At 45.2% G+C, this 20,962-nt stretch overlaps 1 protein-coding gene across 2 annotated transcripts in view; it reads left to right on the top strand.

Annotated features, from left to right (window-relative positions):
• Positions 1–16,909, top strand: part of C3H2orf76 (chromosome 3 C2orf76 homolog) — a 49,606-nt gene extending 32,697 nt beyond the window's left edge. For both annotated transcript variants that reach the window (XM_085872333.1, XM_085872332.1), the window contains exons 5-6: positions 12,044–12,125; positions 14,694–16,909. In XM_085872333.1, coding sequence (XP_085728459.1) covers positions 12,044–12,125; positions 14,694–14,770 — 159 coding nt within the window. In that variant the 3' untranslated portion in view covers positions 14,771–16,909. The remainder of the gene's footprint in view (positions 1–12,043; positions 12,126–14,693) is intronic.
• The last annotated feature ends 4,053 nt before the right edge of the window (positions 16,910–20,962 follow it).

Genomic DNA, 20,962 nt, shown 5'->3' with positions numbered 1-20,962 from the left:
ATTCTTTACGTAGTCCCAACACACATCGACGTATGTAGACGTATTCCAATGACGTCTTCCGGTCGACAAAAAAAAAAAAATGAACGTGTTTCTAGGTTACAACTGCCATATAAAGACGTGTTCCCAGCAGTTTTGGGAATTGGTATATAAAAATGCTGCTCATAAAAGGGGAACCCAACAATGTTTTCGAGTTCCTTTTTGAGTCGATGTCCATGTCAGCAGTATCAGTATCAGTATCAGTATTAGTATTAGTATTAGTATTAGTAGTAGTTTGTTCATGTTGGCAGTAGTAGGTGAGTGTGAGGGGGAGGGTGTGGGTTATGATGGATCCTCCTTGCGTCCGCGTGTCCACGGGTAGGTTCATAGGCTGCCACTCAACGATTTAAATGGCTGCATCTCCACTATTGAAAGTAGATGCTTGCGCTCAACAATTGGATTTTTTTTACACTCAACGACTTTTAAACGGTACCACTCAGCTATTTTCATTGTTTACAATGAACGATTTAAATTGCTGTCACTCGCCTTTGTTTTTTGACGCTGAGGTTTTGAAATTTGAAGCGTTTCTTCTGAACGTGTTAAAACGCTCAAACTCGACTATTTTAAATAGACACTGCCGATGGACAATTGGAATCATAGCCAAGCTAGACATCGAAGTGTGAACATCCTCCTCATGCCGAAGAAAAGTTTGAAGAATGCTGCAAATAAGTGTCCTGGCCGTGGCCGTGGACGCTGACGCAAGGACGATCCATTATACCGACGTCTTTCAGCCTATGAGTAACTTAAAAGTAACGTCTGTCGATGTGTGGCAACGATCGCGTAACGTGCCAACAACACGTTAATCATAGGTTAGAAATAAGTTTCGGGTACGCTAAACATTACCTCGGCGTGTCTCAACTTATGATTAACTTACAAGTAGCATGTGTTGACGTCTGTCAACGATCGCAGACCGTGCATACAACTTGTGGCCAGCGTAGCAGAACGTGTGAGTCATACGCCGGCATACGTCGTGAAATTTCAAGCATGAAAAAATTTGAGGACAACCGAAAAGTACAACGTTTAAAGCCAACGTACAACGACGTATGGCAGTGTTTTTCAGCGTGCTCTCAATGTTATCAAAACTTACCCATAACGTATTCAACGTGTGCCAGCGTTTTAGAAAAAAAAATTCAAAAATCGGCATACGTTGGCTAAAACGGCAAGGTGTGACCGGGCCTTAAGGAAGGCCTCTAGTTTAAGGAAAAAAGTATACTTTTCAGCGTTCTCATTGGGGGCATAGATGTTTACAAAAATAAAGATTTGATTGTTGGCAATGAACTGAAGACAAGCCAGATGTCCAGGAATTATTTCATTATAATGAACTTGCGAAAGCGTTAATGAAGGAGAGACAAAGAAGGCGATCCCGGCAGTGAAGGAATTGATATCACCGAAGAACCACTGACCCTTCATGAGCTTTCTTCATTGGGCTTGGGCAGTCAGATCTCCACGCGTTTCTTATAATAACAAGACGTCCAGGTGCAAACGCCGAGTCAGATCTTTTACCTGAACTTTGCATTCTAAACTAGTACCACCATTAATGTTTAGACTTTCGAAATTAACATTCACTTACATAGAAAGGGAAAGAATAAAAATAAATAAATAAATAAATAAGAAAAACACACCATAAGGACCTCACTTAAGAAGCTCCTGTTGAGCTTTCTGGATCATTTTTTTTAACCTGTGCTTCTGAGCCTCAGTGATGTTTGGGGTGACAGGGTTACGCACAATTTCTTTCAATTTAATAATTAACACCGGAAGATCAGGGAAATGATCTTTCAGTTCAATATTTCTCTTCCGATAATAATCCCTCAAGAAGTCCTGAAGCTCGTCATCCGAAGGTCTGCTTTCAGCCTTAATAAGCTGAGATGACTCATCTTGACCTTTACCGTCACATTCCTCACATGGGGAATCAATTGGTGTTTCAGTTTCATTGTGAGCATCACATGATTGCTCGGTTTCAATGAAACAATCTTCTTCGGCCCCTTATACATCAGAGTTACGTCTGGGGATTCATCGGAATGTAAGAGAGTGGACTCCAAGCCTGTCCGTGACATGGCCACAGTGCTCGAGTCATGAGTGTCACTCTCCATTGGAGGATTTAAACTATCCTCAATTGTTTCCTCAGTGTCCTTATTTGTCTCATTTATTGTTTTGTTAGAGAGAGACTGTAAAAGTTTCTCTTCCTCCTGTGACTGTTGGATATGGGAACGGTCCACATTAGGAACGTCCTTGTACGAGAGGACGCTTTCTGTGGGGTTGGAAACACTGATTGGGATTGGCAAGTTCGATACGATTGTTTCATTGATAATGTTTGTACAAGCGGAAGCTTCTGGATTACTTTCTTCTTCCAGAAAGGCAAATCTGTTATTACATGGAATTCCAGTAATTACATTTTCACTGATTTGCCTTTTACCAGAAGGTGACACTCGTGGTGAAAGGGATTTACGTTTTTTTAACTTTTGAGACGGTAATGAACCCCTCACTTACACTGTCCATTGGCTCATTGGGAGGGGGCGTGTCCACTTGTTCAGTTAATTTATCCTGCATGTCATTGGGAGGGGGCGTGTCCACTTGTTGAACGAGTTTATTCTGAACGTCATTGGGAGGGGGAGTATCCACTTGTTCAGCCGGTTTATCATGTCCGTTCGTTGAAAGGGAAACATTAACATTAATCTGTGTCATTATTCGGTTCGGCCGTGGAAGGCTGCGTTTTTCGAAGAGGGCAAAACTGTTTCATGTGTCCCACTGCTCCACAACCAAAGCACTTCAGGGTGTCAGTGTTAACGTATACTTGGTAGTCGTGACTATTTACAGTGAACTTTAAAATGACGTTCAGAGAGGGATAATCCTTGTTGACTACCATAAATACTTGTCTACGGAAACTCCACACATGACTGGCACATTCATCTTTACAGCCCAAAGGGAGCATTATTAGGGGGGACACGCAGTGTCCATAGTGCTGCAGCGCTTTAAGGATTTAATCACCGCTCAGGAATGGCGGTACATTTGAGATAACCACTTTCTGAGCAGGAGTATCTAAAGGATACGTCATCACAAAGTGTCCAGAGTCGAGGGACAGACCTTGTTGAACGATGAGAGCAACGTGCTCTTCGCCGGACACAAACACGATTACTCGTTTATTCATCCGCGACGCGGCACGTACCTCATCAAACCCGATTTATGTTCCCGATCGCAACAACAATCGCCTCCACTGAAACGCCATCCGGTGGAGAGCAAGCGATGCCATTCTTGCGCGATAATCGTTCGGATGCAGCATATCGCTACGAGCGAGCAGCTGCCATGTTTCAACACACGACGACCGACGTCTTCCTAACTCAGGAAGAGGAAGTTACCAATACAATCAGACTTTTCCCGAACCTTGGGAAAGGGAGCGCTAACTGAACAAAATAAGGAAAGATAAGCGAAATAAAAAAGCAAAATAAAGGTTTAAAGCGAAAAGTTTTTGAATTTTGAAACGACTAACAGGGCACCGCCCAGGAACCGACGATACCCTGACTAGTGCCACGACGTTCTCTCTCTCTCTCTCTCTCTCTCTCTCTCTCTCTCTCTCTCTCTCTCTCTCTCTCTCTCTCTCTCTCTCTCTCTTTCTCTTTCTCTCTCTCTCTCTCTCTCTGTGTCTGTGTCTGTGTCTGTGTCTGTGTCTGTGTCTGTGTCTGTGTCTGTGTCTGTGTCTCTCTCTCTCTCTCTCTCTCTCTCTCTCTCTCTCTCTCTCTCTCTCTCTCTCTCTCTCTCTCTCTCTCAGTGTCTGTGTGTGTGTGTGTCTCTCTCTCTCTCTCTCTCTGTGTGTGTGTGTGTGTGTGTCTCTCTCTCTCTCTCTCTCTCTCTCTCTCTCTCTCTCTCTCTCTCTCTCTCTCTCTCTCTCTCTCTCTGTCTCTGTCTCTGTCTCTGTCTCTGTCTCTGTCTCTGTCTCTCTCTCCTCTACACAGACGGGAAACACGGGAAAACCTCACAAACAAAAAACAGGAACACAGAGAAATGAAATGGGCAATGTGAAAACACAAAGCAGCACAACAGAGGGCAGGTACTCATGACACGGAACAAGCAGCCGCCATTACAGTACACACAACGTACCAATGGCAAGCAGGGGGGCAAGAGCGAGAGAGAGAGACAGAGACATCGTGCTATATGTCATTTTGGCCCTATCTCTCAATGGTGAAGAATCACTGAAACTTACAAGGCATGCATGGACGTGCTGCAGAGGTAGAGAGAGAGAGAGAGAGAGAGAGAGAGAGAGAGAGAGAGAGAGAGAGAGAGAGAGAGAGAAAGAGAGAGAGAGAGACAGAGAGAGAGAGAGAGAGAGAGAGAGAGAGAGAGAGCGAGAGAGCGCTGCATTTCATTAGGAGGGGACAGAGTGGGAGAGAAGGGTGGGGGAAAGGAGGAGGAAAAAAAAAGACAGGTGAGGGGTGGAGGTGGGGTTAGCAAAGAGAATGATATGTGACGCTTAATGACCGAACACGAAAAAATAAAAAAATACATGTCAGAACAGCTGTACACATGACGACACAACAGAGTTTGTGAAGTAATCCACTGGCACATCTGCAAAAACTTTGACATTCCAGTTCCAGAAAATTTGTGGGAAAATGAACTAAAAGCAATCACTGAAAACATTGAAGTACCGCTCACGTACGACCTAATGATCCCATCGGGCGTGGACATCGAAAACTAAGCATTGCGACCAGATATCATACTTAGGTACAAAAAAGAAGAGAAGAAAGCATTGCTAATTGAGGTGTTAATACTGGTGATTTTGGACTAACGATGCAGAAATCAAGAAAATGACCAAATACCAAGATCTCAAGAATAAAGTGAAAAGATCCTGGAAGATGAAGAATGCCAAAGTTGTACCAGTGATGATGAAGAACCTCATGGGAATGATGATGGAGAACCTCACAGAGATATTAAAAACCATCCCTGGGAATATCACTACAAACTAACTACAGTTGGAAGCCGTCCTGGGCTCAGTCGTGATCCTGAAGAGAGCCCTCGGAGCAAAACTTTGAAAACAGAAAACATCACAGCTTGGTCTGTGAATCGTGACCCCTTACCAGAATGAAGGGGGATACCTTGAGCCCACCATCGGAGGACTCCATTCCACCTTCTGAAACCCACATATGTAGATACCAATCAACGACGCACACACACACACACACACACACACACACACACACACACACACACACACACACACACACACACACACACACACACACACACACATACACATTGCCTTTTATTAGTATTTACTAGCATGGATCGGCTCGTTACGCTCGTCTCTCCGCACATCATTGCAGAGATTGACATCACAGATTTGCTGTATTGGCATGATTTACACCAATCATTATACAAACATTTCTTTTCTACAAATTTAATTGTAATATTTGTGATATTATATTAATTTGAAATTAACTTGGGATACAAAAATGTCCAAGTGGTCTCAATGGTCAAGGGTCTTAACTGTCTAATCTGTCTGAAGGGTGTTCGACTTAGTCCTACACTGATTGAGCTCAGCGGAGTTCTCATCACACTCCACATGTTTTGATTTACCCGCTCATCGCATCACATGCCTTCTGGTTGAATGGTTTGCATTAGCAGGAACAATCGTCTGGGTGGCATACGGACGGTTGTTCTTTGCAGATTATGGGGTTTTACCATGAGAGACATAATCTGTGGCAATGCTCACCATAACAATGTTGAGGTGCGTTATATATTAACATATATATATATATATATATATATATATATATATATATATATATATATATATATATATATATATAATGTGCGGGCCAGTCGTCAGTGGTGAGAGCGACCACTAGGTGGGGAACGCTTGCATCATCTCCCACCAAACTCGCCGGAATTGTAGGCCGTCGCTCGGATAACTCCGCGAGCCGGCAGGTCGTTTAACCGACCGTGGAACGGAAATATCTCGACTGCATGGCGTAGGGTTATTTTGTTAGATCCAATGTACCTAAGTAACCACGCGGTCTCGGCTACCGGGGATCCACGCCCTCGGAACGCCTGGCCGAACCGGATTCACTCTACCGGCAGCGGTAAAATTACACCTACCGACTACCACTCTGCCACCCACCTTTCTGGCTCAGATGCAGTCGAGCAGGCCTGCCGAGGACGTCCCGGCTACAATTGTCCGATTGCCGGGGATTAAACCCCGCCTAAACTCAGATCCGAACCATGCTGGACCAATACATGAAGGGACGGAAACGGACTGGGAACATTTCTGTGATCTTCTTCTTCGTTTCGAGCTTGATCTTGATTTTCGTTCTCTTTCTTCTCGCCACGCTCAGGGGCTGAGGGTCTATGCCTTTTACCACCCCGGAGCTGTGGCGGCGCCCCCGGGCTATATGTCGGGGCAGGTGTCGAGCAGCCATTGGGTTGTATTGTCATCCAAAACACGCAGACCGTGTGCCCCACTTGGAGCACGGTATATGGGACAGCCAAGGATGACATGCTCTGCGGTTTGTTCCTCCACGCCACACTCACAAGCCGCAGAAGGTGCCACACCCCATCTGTGCATATTTGAGCGGATTCGTCCAACGCCGGTACGTAGACGGTTTAGTTGTACCCCAGCCAGTCTTGTAAGGGCATTCCCAATAAGGGCATTCCGGTGGTATGGGAGCTGACGTCAGGAATGAAAGCGTGGAGTCTGGTAGAGTTCGTCCGCCATTCCGCGCTCCAGTTGTGATCCGCCCAGTGGGCCGCACTGATGTTCAGGTCATTGGCGTTTTTCAGCAACGACTGTGCGGCAGGCATAAATGGGTGTCTCATATTCAGTCGCCGGGGCTGCTCATTTGATGAAGTAGAGAGCTTGAGATGGAGCAAATGGTTTGCTCCAGTGACCGGCGAGTGAGAGATAGAGTGGCTTCTTTGTGGCGAAGCTCAGTGGGTTGGATGCCTGCGAGGATGGAAAGGTTGTCCATTGGTGTGGGACGCAGGCATCCGGTCACAGTACGTAAGGCGCCGTTGATGGCGGTGTCGATCTGGTGGAAATGAGCACTGCGGCACCAGACGGGCACACAGTATTCGGCGATGGAGTAGACCAGGGCTAAGGCTGCTGTACGTAACGTAACGTAACGGCACCCGCACCCCAGCGGGAACCCACCAGTCGTCTTCGCAGCACGGCGCGGGATGTTAGCTTCTTGCGTAGTGACTCCAGGTGTCGGCGGTACGTGAGTGACCTGTCCAATGTTACCCCAAGATATTTTGGCTCAGGGCAGAAGGACAGGGATTTTCCATTGATGTTGACGTTTCGCTCACGTTTTGCTTCCCTGTTGTTCAAATGGAAAGCTGCTGACACTGTTTTTGGTTTCGCTGAGCTTCAATCTCCATTTCTGGAGGTATGCCGATAAAGTTGACATGTCCTGGCTCAGAGTCCCCTCTAGTGTTTACCACTTCCTTGCCGGGTGTACAATTGCCAGGTCGTCCGCATATGCGTACTTTGTGGAGACCGTGTTCGGCAGGTCGTGGGTGTAGATATTGAAGAGGAGGGGGGCCAGGACCGATCCCTGTGGGACGCCGTTCTTAAGGCGTCGTAACCTGCTTCGCTGTCCGCTACCGGTGGTGAGGGTGAAGCTTCGGTTGTAGACAAGCTCCATGATCATACGGACCATGTGCCTGTCTGGGAGCAGCTTGCAGGTGAGGCCGCGGTGCCATACAGTATCGTAGGCAGCTGTGACATTGAGTAACACAGCACCGGCCTTCTTTTTAGCCTCAAAGCAGTCCTTGATGTCTTGGGTCATAAGAGTGACCTGATCTAGGGTAGATTTCCCGCTCCGAAAACCAGCTTGCTCCCGAGGGAGAAGCGGATCTATAATTGGTTCGACGCGGGTGTAGATAAGACGCTCGAGGATTTTGAAGGGGACACAAAGGAGAGATATCGGGCGACAACTCTTCGGGTCCCCTGGTGGCTTATGAGGCTTATGGATCGCAACTATTCGGGCTCTTCTCCAGATTTTGGGGATTTTGAGGTGGTGCAAGCAGGAAGAGAGGAATTCGCGTAACCAGGACTTCAATGCAGAGCCAGCATGGAGTATAAGTTCCGGACAGATGTGATCGGGGCCCGGAGACTTGTGTGGCTTCAGTAGTTGGAGGGTGGTGGCGAGCTCATCCGGGGTAAAGTCATCGGAGATACTTTCGCCGTCTGGTGTTTCCGCCCTCCAGAGGTCAGACACGTCTTTGGCCACAAGTCGAGATGACTTGCGGTCCCTCGCTTCGTACACCCCATTCTTCACTAGCTGGGTCGCAATGGCGTTAGCAGAAACGAGGCACTGGCGAGGGGAGCGTGCTGACCGGCCAGTGAGGTTGTTAATGATACTCCATGCTTTGCGGCTAGATTGCGAGAAGTCGATGGTGTTGACGGCTTCAGTCCACCGCTCAAGCTGCCTTTGGTCGAGCCGCGCAAGTAGATTGGTAGCGGCTACATTGGAAGCAGTGCCCGGTGGGGCACACAGGAAGGAGTGGTAGAGGGTCTCGCACTCGGAATCCCAGCACGGCGTATAGTTGTTTCGGCGGCCGCATGGGATTGCTTTCTTCGCCGCAGATGTTATGGCATTGCAGAACTCCTGGTAAGCCTCGTCCATATTGATGGTATCGGGTAGTGGTAGACCCGTGATTGATTTGTTGGTAAGGATGCTGTAGCAATTCCAGTCGGCCTTTCTGAAGTTCCATCGCTTCACCGGTGCGCTCGGGACGGGTGCCACGAGCTTACGAGCAGTGATAAGCGAGGGTCGATGTTGGGACTGTGGGAACTTCTCAAGCACACGTCTGTCAGGTATGGGCTGTCAGGGTCGGTACTCGCAAAGGCCAGATTGGGGTTCGTCCCCGTTCCCCAGCGTCCGGAGAGGAAACTGGCTGCGCCCTTCACATTGTAAAGGAGGGCAAGGTTGTTGTTTGCTGCCCAGGCAGCCAGACACACTCCGTCATTGCTTGTGGTGTTATATCCCCAGTGAACGTGCTGGCAATTAAAATCGCCAGCGTAGAGACTGTGGGAGGGGAACGTGGGTAACGACGATGGGGATATCCGCGAGGGTGGGGGCTTGTAGACGTTGATGATTTTTTCGTTTGCAACGTCCACGCACACCCACTCAATCTCAGCATCAGCCAGAGATTGACCGACGAGAGTCTGGCTTAGGCTCTCATGGACAAGCGTAGCAAGGCCGTGCTTCCTGCTATTAATAGACCCAGCTTGTGCATAGTGTAGAAAAACTAGCTTATCTGCAGAGGTGCAGTGGGTCTCTTGGAAGAGGATGACGAGGTCCCGGTTCTTATGGGCAAGCTGCTCGATGACATTGATCTTGCTTGTCATTAGGCCCTCGACATTCAGCTGCAGTATTGTGGGTTGACGGTACTTGTCGGTGGCATAGGCACTGCCGTGCCCTAAAAAGGACGGTTTCCTCGCCACCTGCTCCTGAAAAGCCCGGTTGGAGGCTCGGTATGACAGGCTTGGTTTCGCATACCGTAGTATTTGCTACTTACATGGGGGACCACGTGAAGGTGCCTATCTCCCCCCCCCCCCATTTCTGTGATGATTTATTTTCAGTAAATGAAGACACAAAGCAAGACTTGATGTGAATATGCAAGCAAGGAATATTTACAATGATCCAAAAACACTTATTCAGTTCTACTTAAAGACGGGCCCACACGCAGACACACACACAAATGAAAAGAAACTCAGAGTTCTTCATTGGACCCTGCTTCCTCACTCGACTCTCAACCACCACAACCCTGTCAAAATTCTCAGAACAACCTTCATAACAACCCCCTGCCTCAGAGAGTCCTCAGGAATTTATGGACCTCCCTGAACGGGGCGGGGCTCGCTCGAACAGACGTCACTCCCCGCCCTGATTGGACAGGCTCCTATGGGTTCACCCCTACTGGGCAGAGTTTCGGCCCCTGCCGGGAAACCCCACCCACTCTTCCACACGGGTTCATACTTGTTGAGCAACAGTACCAATGTTGCAAAGGTCGTCATGAACGAGTTACAACGTTTGTGGAAGCCGAGAAACTGGAACGGCGAGATCCCGCCTCGGCACGTCAGAGTGCGAGAAGGCAGCCGGTTGGTGGTGGATCGTGACGGGGGATGGGATGGTTGTTAGATGTAATAACCTCACTAAAAATGAGGGGATTGGTTTTTGGGATTTCCCGATCCGTGAGTGTCGGGGTAAAATCCACAAGTGTTTTGTCATTGTTCCAATGGAGACGAGGGGGGTAACGTTATTGGTTCATGGCGGTTCCTCGTTCATGAAAAAGGCCACAAATGGTGACCAGCAAAGTCTGGGAATTGGTGCAATGGGGACATTGGGGTAACGTTATCGGTTTGCGGCGGTTCCTGGTTCAAAGGGGAAAGTATTTAAAGTTTAAAATGTTTTTGAACACCAATGCACAATTAAAATTTCATTAAATATGCTCACAAATAAATAAAAAAACGACACCGGGTACCGTTTCCAATTTATTGAAGAATGCATTTTAAAGTCTCTTAACCATACTCTACAGTACCGCAAAACAAAAACAACAACATCATCACGTACCGTTTCAATTTTTTATTAAACAATCACAGCACACGTAACTTTGCAAAACGATGAAGATGAAGATGCGCTGTTCAGTTCCTTGGGGTGGCCATGGGCGTTGTCAAGCAGCAGCAGCACCTTGAACGAAAAGTTTTCCTGCCAGGTACATCTCGAGCTGAGGGTCGAAACGGGTATGGATGGACCCATTCCATAAAAAGTTCATACGTCACCCACGCCTTCCTGTTCACCCTCTCGTACCCAGGCAGCGCCAGCTTGTTTTTGTTCTTCAGCACTTGTGGGTTCAGGGCATGGTGGATCATCATGGGCTTTACCATGAAATCCCCTTTGGCATTTGTGCAAAGGAGAAGGGATACCTGGTCCTTTGCGGCCTTGAAGCCGGTTGCTTTGCTCTCGTGCTGTGAGATGAACATTCTGGTCAGCATCTTTTTCCAAAACAAGCCGGTCTTGTCAGTATCAAAGACCTCCTCCAGCAGGTACCCCTTCTCCTTGATGAGGCTTGCAAATTCTGCGGGGAATGCCTTCGCCGCATCATGGTCCGTGGAGGCACGCTCCCCTACAAGCTTGACGTTGCGCAACTTGTATCGCGCCTTAAAGCGGTGGAACCACTCCCTACTCACTGTAAACAGGCTGGAGGTGCCGCTTGTACCTGCCACTCTCATGCTTGCACCACTTACACCAGAGATGGTCGTGCAGGAGCTTCGCCTTCTCCCGTATCAGTGGTCTGCTTGGAGGCATACTCTTCTGAGTGTTATCCTCAATCCTTGGGAGCCACTTTCAAAAAATGAATGGAGCGAGAGGCAATACACAGGTCTGAGCAATGGGGATGAGAATGATGGCGATCCAGGACACGATGAGTAGTCTGCACATTGTGGGGAATTTTTACGGGTGATGCTGTATTCAGCAGCTGATAATAGATGTGGTGAGTGATGCCATTTTGTAATTAGTCCGTATGTGGCTCGCTGCTCATTACACTAATAGATATGCTGAACGTTTCCATTCTTTAACTCACAGAACATGACATCTTTCCTATCTACAGGTAGATTATGCTGAGCGTTTTTAATATGTAACAGCTCAGATGGTACTGTTTGTAGCAAGAAGGTGATTTGCAAAAAGAATGCTGAATGTTTCCATTGTGTAATGTCCGTATGTGGCGACCTGGTAATTACTGCATACATCAATAGATGCTGTTTGTGTTTTCTTTCTGGAAGTAACTCATGGGGAATGACTTGTTGCCACTGGTGAGACATGGTGGAAGATGTGTTTTAGAGCTGTATTATGCTCGCGGCTCGTTGGGGGGAAAAAAAAAAAACCCCGCAAATATGCGGGGCAGTTTCCCGCAAATACACGGAACCTGCGAATGTTGGAACCGTGTGCGTGCGTGCATGCGTGCGTGCATGCTTGTTTGGTGTAATAATTTTTTGTTTCTGACTTTGCTTTGTTTGTAGACTAATGAATTGGTGGTGAGCCTGGAGGATGATGACAAGCTGATGCTGAATCCAGAGAGTGCTCTTGAGACATCCGGTGTATGTAAGTTTAGTCATGAAAAAAGCAAAAATGAAAACTGAACTAATGGTGTGTACAGACTGTGAGCACAGTGCACGGTGAACTTTATGCACAGGTGTAATCAGCAGCAGGATGCTCGGAATAAGTTACTGATTGAGTGCTCTGATAGACTGTACTGTGAATTAGTGAATTTTCTTCTTCGACTTGATGCCAGGAGAGCTTTTCAATCCCAATGAGCGGATGCTGGCCACTTCTGAAAATGAACATAAATGTTGGGCAGCGACAATCGCTGCCATGTTTTGTCACTTCTCGCTTCGCAGCCTTTCTGTGATTTTATTGTTGATACGTCGTTGTCCTGACCTACCTAACTCATGAAACATTCAAGCCGGCATTGTCGAAAAAGACCCAGTATGATTGTCTGATTTATTTATTTATTATTTTTAAATCATTTATTTGTTTATTATCCTCGCCAAAGGATTTGGAGAGGGAATTGCATTTGGGTCCTTTACTTTGTCTGTTTGTCTGTCTGTCTTTCTCCGCACAGACCTTTTGTGTTTTTCTCTGCAACCGCTTATCGGATTGAGACAAAATTTTCACCATTCGTGCGACTCCTCGTGTATAATGTTTTAATGATGATTATGACATCATAGGTCATGTGGTGTGGCAGCCATATTGGAAAAACTTTGGACCTCTGTATCTCTGAAACTACACCAAGGGAAAAAATTGAAACATGGCACATAGCAAGTACCCCTCATGGGGAATGAGTGTGGTTTATTTTTATTAATGATGTCATAGGTACCCTCATTATGACATCATAATTGCACATGTGGAATGCCACACCCAATCAGTATGAAAATTTTGAGGGTCATCTTGGGATAAAATGTGGGTTGTTGGGAGTGACGAGGATGGACAGGATAAGGAATGAGTGTATTAGAGGGACAGCGCAGGTAGGACGGTTTGGAGACAAAGTGAGAGAGGCGAGATTGAGATGGTTTGGACATGTGCACAGGAGGGAAGCGGAGTTAATCGGGAGAAGGATTCTGAGGATGGAGCCGCCAGGCAGGAGGAGAAGAGGAAGGCCAAAGAAGAAGTTCATGGATGCGGTGTGGGCGGACATGCGGGCGGTTGGAGTGTCGATGGAAGATGTGGAGGATAGAGCGAAATGGAGACGGTTGATCCGCTGTGGCGACCCCTAACGGGAGCAGCCGAAAGAAGAAGAAGAAGATCTCGGGATAAAATGGTCCACAGAGAAAAAAAATCATGACGTAATCGGTTATGTGATTCAGCAGCCATATATATATATATATATATATATATATATATATATATATATATATATATATATATATATATATATATATATATATATATATATATATATATATATATATATATATATATATATATATATATATATATATATATATATATATATATATATATATATATAATTTTAAACCTTCAAAAATCTTCTTCTCTGAATTGGCTGAACCAATTGAAGCAAAACTTTACATGTATGACTGCCTGTCCATGAGGAACAAAAGGTTCACACATATGATTTAATTGGTCACATGGTTTGGCAGCCATATTGGATTTACCCTAAAAAAAAAACTTATGAAAATACACCATTCGAAGTCCTGGCGAGGGTTTGCAATCTCTGATTGCTCTTTTTCTTGTGTATTTATGTTTAGGGCTCCAGTCACGGACTACATTGTCGTCATCAAGGCCAGGCCTTAAATAAAAGAAATGCATAGATAGAAAAGTGAGGAAAGATAAAATAGTCTAAGAGTTCTTGAGGAAGTAAAAAAAATCTGCTTTTTGACAAACGAAAGGTCATAAGTGTTTGGAAACACATGATTAGGTAAAGAGTGACAGAGTTTGGCAGTGATGGGGAAGAACCAAACATCATAACGGTCCACCCTTCAGCTCCCATTGGCTACACCAGATCATGCGATGGAGTGGCTTGTGGACCATTTTCAGGTCTTGCTAATGACGTCGGTACACAAGCAGCAAGTTCTCAGGAGCAGAAACTGAAGTAATATCTATATAAAAGAGAAAGAGAGCCAACTTTGCTGCTTAATTCGAGCACGTCAAGTTTTGAGGTCAACTTCTAAGACTGATTTTTTGTTGTTGTTGTTTTTTTCATGATAACATCAAGTTTTCAAGTTATCTTGTCTAGCGGTGCCTGAGTGTATTACCAGGTATGATAATTCACCCACTTCTTATGATAATTACCCATTTTTGCATAAAAGTAAAAATCTAAGTTGGAGGTGGCCATACCAACTTAGTAGAACATTTCCACACACACCCACATTGCAACCACAACTTTTCAACTTATTGAGTCCAGTGGTTTCGTCGTGCAAATATGTCAAAACACACACACACACACACACACACACACACACACACACACACACACACACACACACACACACACACACACACACACTATTATTTTCAACTTTTTTGTTTAAACTTTACCTTGACATTTTGGATAGTTGTTGTTGCTCTGTTTTGTAGGAATTTTCGTTGAACTTTATTTTTTTTTCATTTATGTAATTGAAATACTTTCTTGCTTTCTTTTTTTTGCAGGTCATGAGACAGAGTTGGCATTCTTCAAGATGGAGGAATACTTGAAATTTAAGGCTAACCCTGTCACAGTATGGTGATGTTAAATATTGTCATGCCCATCTGATGTCCATCATGCCGTCGGGTGGGCCGGGGAGTGGGGTGCAGAGCTATTTCTTCTGAGATTAAATAGTACCGAGTGGATGTAAGTGTTAATTTGCAACAAAGGTGAAATATAATTGGCCAAAGGGGGAAAGTTTTGCGGTAAAGAGTGAGGAAGGAACCAACACAGAAAAGGGAAGGAGACAGTGGACTTTCTTGCCAGCTAACACAGCCATGGGAATTCCTCTCCACTTCCTTCAGACGAACTGCAGGCACATTGTTGGATTGTGCTCTCGCAGTAAGCTCGCCGGCGACCTCTTTCTCCTCTTGCACTCTCCTAACTTCTCTTTTCGCTTCCCAGCTCTCCAACTCGGTTTTCCCATGCTCATCACTCCACTCTCTCGTCTCTACTATACTCTTTGTGTACCTCTGTCTTGTATTGTCCTACTCCTCCTCTCCAGAATCCAGTTTGTCTTTCGGTTATTCCGATGAGAGTCAAATACGGTACAGGAGTCCTGGCATCCGTGCGGTGAGTGACCATTGATCAGAATAGCTATAAGCATGGGGATCATAATCATGCAAGGCAGAAAGGTTAAGGGACAACAAAGGGAAGCAGTTAATAAATTATTTTTAGAAGGAAAAAAGGAAACGCATCTCCTGGCCTGCCAAAGTAAATAATCCGCCGAGAGGCCCACTTGTCTTTGCAAACATTCTCAACCTAAACCAATGTAAACACAAATTATATAGACGACTACTCGACATATTAAGTAAACAACACATTAAAGCAACAACTCTCCATATTACATACGCACATTTCCTTTTTTATTACAATATAGTATAAATAAGCGTAAAACTTTGGTGAACATTACAGAGGTTTAATCACCTCTTCTTTTCTTTTCTTTTTTTGGGGGAAAGCTACTTTTGTTTCATCTTCCCTTCAATTATAATCTTTTATCGCTTTGAGATTCTTCCTTTGACAGTGAAGCTATGCTGAGTGAACGTTCGATGAATATCATTTTGAGTGCATGTTTCACTTTATTCTTATTGTTGTTATTATTTCGAAACCCTTTTCACAGCTGTTGCCTTTTTGATGCCTTTACACGAAAGGTAATTAGACTTCTTGCCTTCTTACTGTTAACGCTTATCAAACGGATGCTTCTTGGAGACCATTACAACAAATCGAGCGATGACGAGAAGTTTTTCTTCTGCATTAATTCAACAATGAAAACTCCATTTCAGTGAAAGTTTGTGTTTTTTTTAGGTCATCTCTTCGAGCATGACCTAATAATATGGGTGTTGATGTCCTTCGAGCCGTCCGTCCGTCCGTTCACAATGAAGTTGAAGCGGGAGATCTGGTTATTAGTGATCCTGATAGAGGTCGATGAGACGTACACGATGGTATGACTTTCAAGGTCACCGAAGGTCAGGGTCACGAGGCCTTTGAAGTTGCGAAAATGACGATTTTCAAAATCTATCTCCTCCTACATTTCTTAAGTTATCTTGAATTTGATTGTAGCATATGAATCTATGGGACAATATCTAGATTTGGTCGGGCCGGATTTTCGATATTCGCTTTCGTTTTCGCGTCACGTGACTTCAAAGTTGGCCAAAAATCCCTCCTGACCCGAGAACACTACACCCTAGTAACAGGAACTCATGCTTGTTTCTCGCAGAGATGACCGTCACTCCCGCACGGGTGTGTTTTATATTTATACATTTTCTGCCGAAGGTGCAAAAGTTTCAAAACCTGAAATGTAAACGTCGCCATTTATTTTCAAAGTATAATTCCGTGCGCGCGCGCCAAAATGCCGAGTCATCTTTAACCAAACTGCACAGTTCGAGCTGCACAGTAGAACTGCACAGTAGTCTTCAGTCATAACTGAACATTGAGAACTTGTAGTATTATAGAGATGACTGTCACCCCCACGAGGGAGTATTTTTTTTTAAAACACGTGTGATAACGAACAGTGAAGTTCCATGAACTGGCCTCTCCAAGATGTGACACACGGATTACTCAAAGTGCTAATTTGTCATTAAGACTTAACTGATCACGAACATTTGTTTGTTTTATAAACTTGTTCTGTCACGTTTCAATTGTATCACAACTCTTATGTATTATTAAAGAAACGTTCTGTGGCTGCGGTGTATTGGAACTTCAAGTGAATCACTTAATACCCATCAAGTGCATTTCAGTAGTGGAGAGGAAGATAAAAGTTTAAAAGGTTAAAATGAGAATGGGGTAAAAAAAAGTATTTCCTGCCAAAAGATTGTTTAAACGGCATTTCTAATGGGTATTGATAGTTTGGCTATCATGAGATGACCACTTGCTGTTGCTTGCCAAGTTTTCTTTCACTCCACGCACACAAAGCAAAAAGCGGGATGAAGCAATTGGTTCACTATCTCTCTGTCTGTCCTGTCTAGAAACATTGGTTTATGATCGAGGAATAACTCGACACTCTATTCAATGTGATATTTTGAATACGAACGTGTAGTTTAACATTACTTTGACTGAATTTGTCCCGACATGCAACGTGCAAGTACAGAGAGGAATGACATAATGTTTTTTTTACTCTGTCTGCTTGTAAAACAAAACTGAAAAGAATTCAAAACAGGAAACTTTCTGTTTTTAAGGACATCATAAAGGACATGAACAACAGGCATGAAGAACTAATGTGACGTGTAAAATAAGGTGGTGTAATAGACACTGCATCAACAGTGGTAAACCTGTCAACTTATAACAATATATTGTTGCGAATCTGGAAGCCATGAGCACACAATATACAGGTCCTATAGAACAGTTATATCGGTAAGTATGTGTCTTTACTTAGGGTCCCCATCCCTCGTTTAATGGGTGAATAAATGTACATGCGCTGAGTTATTTTGATAGTGAGGGTTTTCTTTTATTTGGACATCAACAATAACTACAACAACACGCCTTCACCTCGCTTCCTCACACCGACGCCATGGCCTACGTGTGTGTCAGCATGTACGTGGGTGGAGTTCACGAAGACCTGACGTCTCTCTCGCCCAATCCGGGGGGGGGGGCGTGGACGAGGTGTCCGTAAGTCTGTCAAAGGGCACAGAGCAGACTCCAAGAGAAGCAAAGCCTCTTCGGGGGGCGGGGAGTCGAGACGCCCCGTCACGCCCCCTTCCCCCCCCCCTCCGGTCCAATCAACGGCCTTGGTGCCCGTTTTGGCCAATGACAGGGCGATGAGTGCATTCTGCACGCCAAAACCAGCCAATGAGGGAAGACATAGACCACAACACCGAGGTTCGGCTGAGGGAGGGGGAAGGATAAAGGTCTGGCTCCATTTTTCCGGAGGAGAGAAACTTGTGACGCGAGTGGTGATCATGTTCGCCTGACCAAGAGTGGTTATCACGTTCGCCTCACACGCAAAAGGTCCCCGGTGGTGGTTCTTCTTTTGGAAAGCCAGTTTTTCGTCTTGCCAGACTTCGGCCTCCGTTCGCCGGGAGCCCGGTCGTGTGGACGCCTGGGCTGCTACAGGTCCGAGTCCCGCCACCCCGCCAGCTCAACGTACCCACACGAGGCGGACAGGTCCGAGTGCAGGCTCTAGTCTTCAGCTCGCCTTTCCCTCTCAGCTGGAGGCCTCAATAAAGGCTGTGGCCACTGTTTCGTGTGTGTGTGTGTGTGTGTGTGTGTGTGTGTGTGTGTGTGTGTGTGTGTGTGTGTGTGTGTGTGTGTGTGTGTGTGTGTGTGTGTTTGTGGGCCCGTCTGTAAGTAGGAATTGTATAAGTGCTCTTTGCTGTACATACTTGCTTCTCTAGTAGTCGTGATAACTCTGCTGCTTGCGTGCTCCCCCCTTTTCCCCATTATAAAAAAATACATTTATTAAATGTATCAGTTCGTTGCTGTGTTTCTTCCATTGGCTTAGCATGGCGTGTGTTGGTGAATTGCAAAGGCAGTTGCCGCTGTAAATGTACATTTGGACCGACGGAACTTCGGCAACCATCCGCTCGGGTTGCGCACAGGTCGGGCACGCTAACGGCTCGACTCGTACGAGGGCCGTCGGGGGTGTGAATACTCGGTAACTCGCCACGAGGATCTCTAGGTATTTTGAAGATTGGCAAATAACCCTGTACCACGTGGTGGAATTATTGACGATTCACGGTCCGGTAAGGGACCCGTACCTGTCGGAGTTTTCCGAGAGGTACGATCTAGATTCCGGGAGTTCGGTAGAGTCGACCCTACCGCTCCATCTAGCGGTCGAACTCGCAGCCGATACCCGGCTCCGCAACAATATAATGGCATTTTACATCATCACAACCAATCAAACTTGCCGCTCGCAAACCACACCCATGTCCTTGTTTTGTGGGGTAAAGTGTTCCATGAACTTTAGTTTTATACAACGTCGAGGCTTGCGGAGGAGCAAGAACATAGACTGGATCAGGACGTAACAGAACAAAGGAACAGCAGAAATAGGGGAGGGGGGGGTTGGGGAAGACACACCAACAGCAGGGAGAAAATAGAGGGAGACTTGGAGAAATAAGGGATGTGGGGAACAATGAGGGTTAGGAGAGGACATGGGGAAGTTAGTGTGGTTACTTTTAGCAGCTCTGTGACTTTTTTTTGCAGAGAACTACATTTAAGGGTGGATTTCGGTACCTTGGGATACAACCTGTAATTTAGATTCTACATATTTTGAGAAACAATGGGAACGGCCGCTATGACACATTTTCCAAGTTGGTCGCCATGTGTGTATTACATGTTTGAGTAATTTTGGTGTTTTTTTTTCTACAGTCACCTAAGGGGGGGAGGGGGGTATTATGGTGTTTTTAACGGTTCTAAATCCAGTTTTCATACTTGTAGCAAGCTACAGCTCTCAGAAATACTGATATTAGTGCTTTTATTCATATCTTACATGACATAATACAGCAAAATGGTATATATACAGCAAACATTGAATATCAAGGACATTGAGCTTGCTTAAACTGGTGGATCATGATGGTGATTATTATAATGTGACTTTTAGCATTTGCTATTTCAACTGTCCTTGAACAAGGTGTTACATTTTTCACTCGGCAGTTTCCACTTCATCACTGTCATCCCCGAATAAACTGAATAATTTGAATCAGCATCAAGGCCTCTGTCATCTGGTTGATTCCTGTATAGCAAGTTTGCATGATATGACAGGAACAACTGTGCCAGACGTATATGTGGCCCAGCCATGCCCCATTGGCAAAGGAGGAGGGTTGGGTTTGAAATAATTCAAGAACACCCACACTTGATAGTGCCACATTGTTAAACTGGAAGGGCACTCGGTGGAGCGCAAACCTCTGCCACGTAATGCCTGACCCACGAGAACATATCTGGCCCAATACATTTTTTAAATATCATGCTATATGTTGTTTTTGGCCCTATCTCCCAATGGTGAAAAATCACTTTAAAAATTAAATAATTCTCGTATCCAGATCCGGATTTGGATCTTCACCAAAATTGAATCAATTCTTCCTCGTCACACACCCAACGTGTCCACCAAATTTAATTCGGATCCGTCCACAACTTTTTGAGATATCCTACACACAGACAGACAAACACAGAGAGAGGGGTGAAAACGTAACCTCCTTCAGCTTCGGTGGCGGAGGTAATGACGTGATGTATAAGACTATATCCCATGTCCATCAACGGAGGTAAACTTTCAATTCTATGTTTATTTTGTTTCTACGATTGTTAAAATCTTTATTTCATTTTAATTAGAGCAAATAACTGAACACTTGAGAACATAAATCACCTTCTCTTCACTTTCAAATCCCTTCCGTTTGGAAGTACTTGGACATAATATTACGGCATTTCACGATATCTTGACCAATCAAATTTGCCGCACGTCGACTGCCCATGTCCTTGTTTCTCATGACTGCGTGGGGTAAGGTGTGCCATAAACCCCCTCATTACCTCCTCCTCCAAGGGTGGACAGAGGTTCTGTTTTCACTCCTGTCTGTCTGTGAGCAGGACATCTCAAAAATTTATGGACGAATTCAGACGAAATTTGGTGGACAGTTTGGGGTGTGTGACAAGGAAGAATTGATTCGATTTTGGTGAAGATCCAGATCTGGATATAAGAATTTTTTAAGTGATTCTTCACCATTGAGAGATCGGGCTCAAAATGATATACATATCACAACATCTCAAAAAGTTGTGGACGGATTCGGACGAAACTTGGTGGATGAGTTGG

The sequence above is a fragment of the Eptatretus burgeri genome, chromosome 3, assembly GCF_056783735.1.
Source record: "Eptatretus burgeri isolate ZD-2024b chromosome 3, Ebu_testis_v1, whole genome shotgun sequence".
Lineage (NCBI taxonomy): Eukaryota > Metazoa > Chordata > Myxini > Myxiniformes > Myxinidae > Eptatretus > Eptatretus burgeri.
This window is presented reverse-complemented; position numbering and strand designations above follow the sequence as displayed.